General features: G+C 29.8%; 1 protein-coding gene across 2 annotated transcripts; it reads left to right on the top strand.

The window, feature by feature from the left end:
- Positions 1-1,887: 1,887 nt before the first annotated feature.
- LOC113852938 lies at positions 1,888-4,538 on the top strand. Of its 2 annotated transcripts, none has more exons than XM_027483339.1 (9): positions 1,888-2,101; positions 2,239-2,366; positions 2,477-2,530; positions 2,649-2,762; positions 3,158-3,226; positions 3,351-3,407; positions 3,636-3,764; positions 3,952-4,032; positions 4,158-4,538. In XM_027483339.1, the coding sequence occupies exons 1-9, from the start codon at positions 1,981-1,983 to the stop codon at positions 4,212-4,214; spliced, it is 810 nt and encodes a 269-aa protein (XP_027339140.1). In that variant the 5' UTR covers positions 1,888-1,980; the 3' UTR covers positions 4,215-4,538. The 2 variants fall into 2 exon arrangements, with proteins under 2 accessions (XP_027339140.1, XP_027339141.1); XM_027483340.1 differs by having other exon boundaries at positions 2,239-2,370; positions 2,484-2,530.
- The last annotated feature ends 719 nt before the right edge of the window (positions 4,539-5,257 follow it).

Here is a 5,257-nt window from a genome sequence, read left to right as displayed (position 1 = left end):
TTATGGACCATCTTTATTATTTTTTAAAACTTAAGTAAAATATAATCATAAATATTCAGAGACATTATATTTTTTACTAAACCCAAGCTCATTTACAAAATAACAAATGAATTGTTTACCTTTTTTTACTATTTAAAATTTCTTCATGTTTCACGGATTTAGCCATGTCCTTCAGTTTTTAAATCCTCCAAAACTACTTTACTGCACTATACCTACACAAAAAGTTTGTCGTTCTTTGAAACTCACTTAAGGAAGCAAGAAAGTAACACCCAATACCTGCAGAAAAGTCGTCTTCCTTTTTTTTTAATCAAATCTCATTTATCCGATTATTATTATTATTTTGTCAATGATAGATTGCACGCAAGAAATTGAAACATGATATCTAGGGAGTGTTTCAAATTGAAACACGACATTCGCATAGCACACCATAGTAAACATCACAGCAGTGAACAATTGGTTTGTTACTTGCTACTTGCACACTATGAACTTCTCATTTGTAGTCCCCTCCACTAGCTTATAAAGAAAAACATAGTTATTAACTAGAGATACTAGTTTTTTTTTTTTTTATGTTTTTAAAAATAAATAGAAGTTTTCTATTTTAACAAATTAATTGCTTTGTTATTTCATTTGAAATTTACATGAATAATTTATATCTATATTATTATTATAGAATATTCACTTACATAAAATTATTTACTATTTAAAATTAGTGTGTAAACAATTTTAAGTACCTTTACTAATTAGTAATTAAATAAGAAACAAGTTAAATAACATTTGTCCTTAATTTGTAAGAATGTTTAATTTGTTTTATGTATGAGTAAAGTAAAAACAATTGAATTTTTTTTTTAAAGAAAAATATTCAAATGATCAAAGTGGTTCTTCTATGTGTGTGCACTGCAATTTTAATACTTTATCTCATAAACAAGAGTAATGTGAAACAAAACACCCAAGATTTCATCTTGAAGAAATGGAAGGTTTTCACAGACTAAGGCTTCAAATTTGGATAGGATGTAATAGATAACAGAAAAAAAAAAAGAGATAAGACTTGATTAATTACAAAACTATAAATTTGTACCACTTTAATATTTGCATGTGTTACTTGATATGACATCTTAACAAATTTTAACACTACGAAGATTTTTAGTTTCCACATACGTTCCTACAACATAATTTGAACGGAAAACAGTAATGAAAAAAAGACAAATAGAAATTTCGCAAAGAAAAATTATGAAATTGGATAGAAAGCCAAAACTTAAGGATAATTTAGTGTTATTTCTAACTAAAGATTTACTTTAATAATCAATATCGATTTCAATAATAACTTTTATCATATAGATTTTACAATAAATTATTAAATAAAACTATAATTTTAATAGATTCTATTTTTTTACTTAAAAAAAAAAAGACTTCTCATTGCAAAAATTATTCAAACATAATTTTTAAAATTTTTATATCCAACGGAAAATAACTAATTTTTATTTTTTTTAAATTTTTTTTCTTATGAGTAATAAACATTGAATGCCAATTAATATCTTTAAAATAAAAATTTTGAACTTATATTAACAATTTTATTAATGTATTCTGTCATAACTTTAAACTTATATTAAAACAATTTCTAATAAATTATTTTTTAATGCTTTAATCAATATCTTTACAATATTGTTTAATAAGACTTTTTTTCTTATGTATTTTTTAAAATGACAATATATTTTTCATATTCACATTTTATTTAAAATTTATCTAAAAACTAAAACTCACTAATATGTCTCATAATTTTTTTTTCTTGAAACGATGAGTTTTATTTCCTAAAAATAAATGATCTTAATTAACCAAAAATAATAATAAATTCCAATTAGAAAGGAAAACTCAGATTTCGAGACAATTTCAACTTAGTTATAACGGAGATCGTTGATTCGGAGTGTCTCCAGAGTTCAGCGTGAAGTTGGGAGTTCCTTCTCGCAGTAGCAGAAAAGCATCACTATGGCGATGGCGCTGCTACACCTTCTTCTTCTTTTGCACACTTCGCTTTCTGTTAGTGCCAATTCAATTGAGCACCACACTTCCCAAATCCATCAAATCAACCTCAAAATCGCTCACTTAGGTGACCACATTCCTCTTACTATTTTACCGTTCAACTATCTAATTCACGTTATTTATATGCATCACCGCCAACATATATTTGCATCTCGATATCGATTTCATGTTTTCAAGCTTGCTTTGTCATTTTGACAAATGCAGAATCGGTTCTTGAAGAAAGCAATAGAAAGTTAAAGGAAAGGGAAGTGTACCTGCAAGAGTGTGAGAAGCGAATGGATGAAATGTCGGAAAAAATCCACAATCTGCAATCTACTCTTTCCACAATGAAGGTTTGTCTTCTACTCTTTAGATTGCATTTTCTTCTTATTCACGTAATTTTCAATCCAATTCCAATATATGTGAATGTGACCAACGCAAGTTGCTATTATTGTTCTTGCAGTTGCAAGTTGATTCATTGCATGCTGAGAGACAGTATAAGGCTCTGGAGGAAGAGGTATTTGTTCCCCAATCGCCCTTTACTTCTCTTGGAACAGTGAATAGTTTACAACTTTTTATTTTCTGGATTCAATTAAAAGTTCAACCATTTGAGAAATTGGCTTTGAATTGCACAGGTACAACTTCTTTGGTCTATCTTAAGAAAGAATAACTTTGATCTCCATATTTTACAATCCCAAGCACAAGATGCTGAAAAAAGACTGGAAGAGATAACAGCAAAAGTTGAAAAGGTTTGTGCATTATCTATGCCATTATTATTGTTGTTGTTGTTGTTGTTATTTGGTGTTTTACATCTGGTTTTAGTGGTTAACAACTAAACATGGTTCTTACAGAGGAGAATTATTGTGCATATTAAGGGAATGACTGTTGTTGCAACAGTTTGTACCCTAAACAATGAAATCTACATTATGTCTTATCCTCAATAATTACTGAATCCTATATTCAAAGACATACAACTAGAACTGTAGAGTGTGGATACCTGAAAAGAGCCTTTAGTATTGAGAGAGCAAGTGCACATATTCTACAGAGGATGTCAAATTTTTTTTATCAAATACTTGATCATTCATTATTTTAAGATATTCTTGTTGATGCCCCAAAATTGATGCTATTAATCTTTTCCATTCAGATGGGTGACATTGTGACTGAACAGTGGATTCAAGTTCAGCATCTTGAGCAGGCTCTTCACATTACCAAAGTATAGGGAATTTATTTTCCAGTTTAATATTTTTGGAAATGTTAACATGTTTTTTTATCTCTTTTCATGTGTTTCTTGAGCTTATCATTTATTTTCATTGTGTGCACTGTGTGTGTCTGTAAAGATGAGGACTGCAAAGGCTCAAAAGCTAGCGAGTTTAACAAGATGCACATTCTTGAAGGTAAATTTAAGTGTTTCAGATTACTAATTTGAGAACTTCAGACTAATTTGTTAATGTAAAGATAAGTAATACTTTATCCAATCTGCAAAGGCCTTCAGTGCACTTGTCCAGTGTTACATTTCTTATTTAAAGATATGTGAGAAATTGCTAAGGCTTGCTAGCAGGAGCCAGTTATCTATGCCATTACTCATGATTTCTCGTATCCCTTTCCATATCTTTGTTTCATAGATTATCTACAGTCTTCTTGATGATCTACGGGCACTCGATTCATATGTCTTTGGTGAAAGGACACTCATCTCACAGGCTATGGATCAGTTGAAGAGATGCTCTTCATTGACCAAAAAGTATCACCATCAGGTCTGCATGAGTGTGAGTGTATGTGTGTGTGTTTAGTTAATATTTGATGTTTTAAGTTTCATAATATCATTGGGTTTCATAATATAGCGAGGCCTTTTGAGTGTCTATTGTATAGCATTTTAAGCATTCTTCTTTCAAGAAATTCAACATCTATGCAGCAGCAATTTTTTAACATATTAATGTGTAGCTTCAAGGTTTCATCAAAGATATGATGAAGAGAAATGAATTGACGGCATGTCTTGCAAATGATGAATTCGTGTTCTTTCTGGTACGCTTAAAGCATTCAGTTTACTAATCAAACATGAGTTTTAGATGAAATGATGAATAAATTCTAGGATTTTAGAAGTTCTTTATACCTTTTGTCATTCTTTGATCAAAGTTACGTGTTTTCAGGCTTCTGCTCTAATCACCGTTCCATTATTAAGTGCCTGGATGTTGCTCTCATCATAATTGCTGGGCAGGCCAGACTTTTTTCTCTGAACGGGAAAATGTCCTCGTATTGATTTCTACAGTGACAACTGACGCTGTCTTCCAACAATTGTGCTTAAAGAGCATATGATACGTTTCTCAGTGACGGTGTCAAAGTAGTTTTGAACTCTAGATCTATATGGTTGCAAGTAGCCGAGAATACTAGCAATTTTTGTTCAACTTTTACCGCCTGTAAATACCTATCCGAAAGGATCCTGAACTACATGCTGCTACCTGCTAGCCCTATGCACTCGCATACTTGTGTTAAAAAACTAGATCTAAAGAGATTGGAAGATAATGGTATGATAATGGAATTTAGCCTCTATGAAAAGAGATATGTATAGTAGGATACGAAGAATTTGTTTACCATACAAACAGCAATAGACCCTAATTATATAGGCAAGATTTAGGTATTATTTATAAGGATTTGTTGTATTATTTTCGTTAGAATGCAAGTGTAATAGTTCAGCAATAACAATATAAAAGGCGTAATTATAATCATTTGGAACAATATGGCTGCAAAGATAAGGAAAGTTGTCAAGAAAATTTTAAGTGAATTTAGAAATTTTTTTTTATCAAAAGACAAAATCATTGTGGTAAAATGAAAATATGCAAAAGAAGATTAAAGAGAAAATAGTGTTTTAAAACTTTGTATACATGAAATAATGTTAAAAATTGGACAAGTTATTAAAAGATAAGAAACGAGACAAGACAAGTAGTGAGTGAAACACGTTTTAAAACTTTTGAAAAGTTCTATCAAGATTTTGGGATAAAGTATGATGAAAGAAGAATTTATAAACTTGCCAAAAGTAAAGAAAAAATATTTAGAGATTAGATTAAGTTAGATGTATTAATAATGAAGAAAGAAAAAATTTAGTTTTGAATCAAGACATCAAAGACCAATGGAAAAAATATTTCTATAAACTTTATAATGAGAGATAAGAAGCAAGTGAAAATTTAATAGGATTAAAAGTGCAAGCGAATGATCTAAATTTAGCATACTACCGAAGGATTCAAGGTGGAGA

This window comes from Abrus precatorius, unplaced genomic scaffold, assembly GCF_003935025.1.
Source record: "Abrus precatorius isolate BTA unplaced genomic scaffold, Abrus_2018 Scaffold10, whole genome shotgun sequence".
NCBI lineage: Eukaryota > Viridiplantae > Streptophyta > Magnoliopsida > Fabales > Fabaceae > Abrus > Abrus precatorius.
This window is presented reverse-complemented; position numbering and strand designations above follow the sequence as displayed.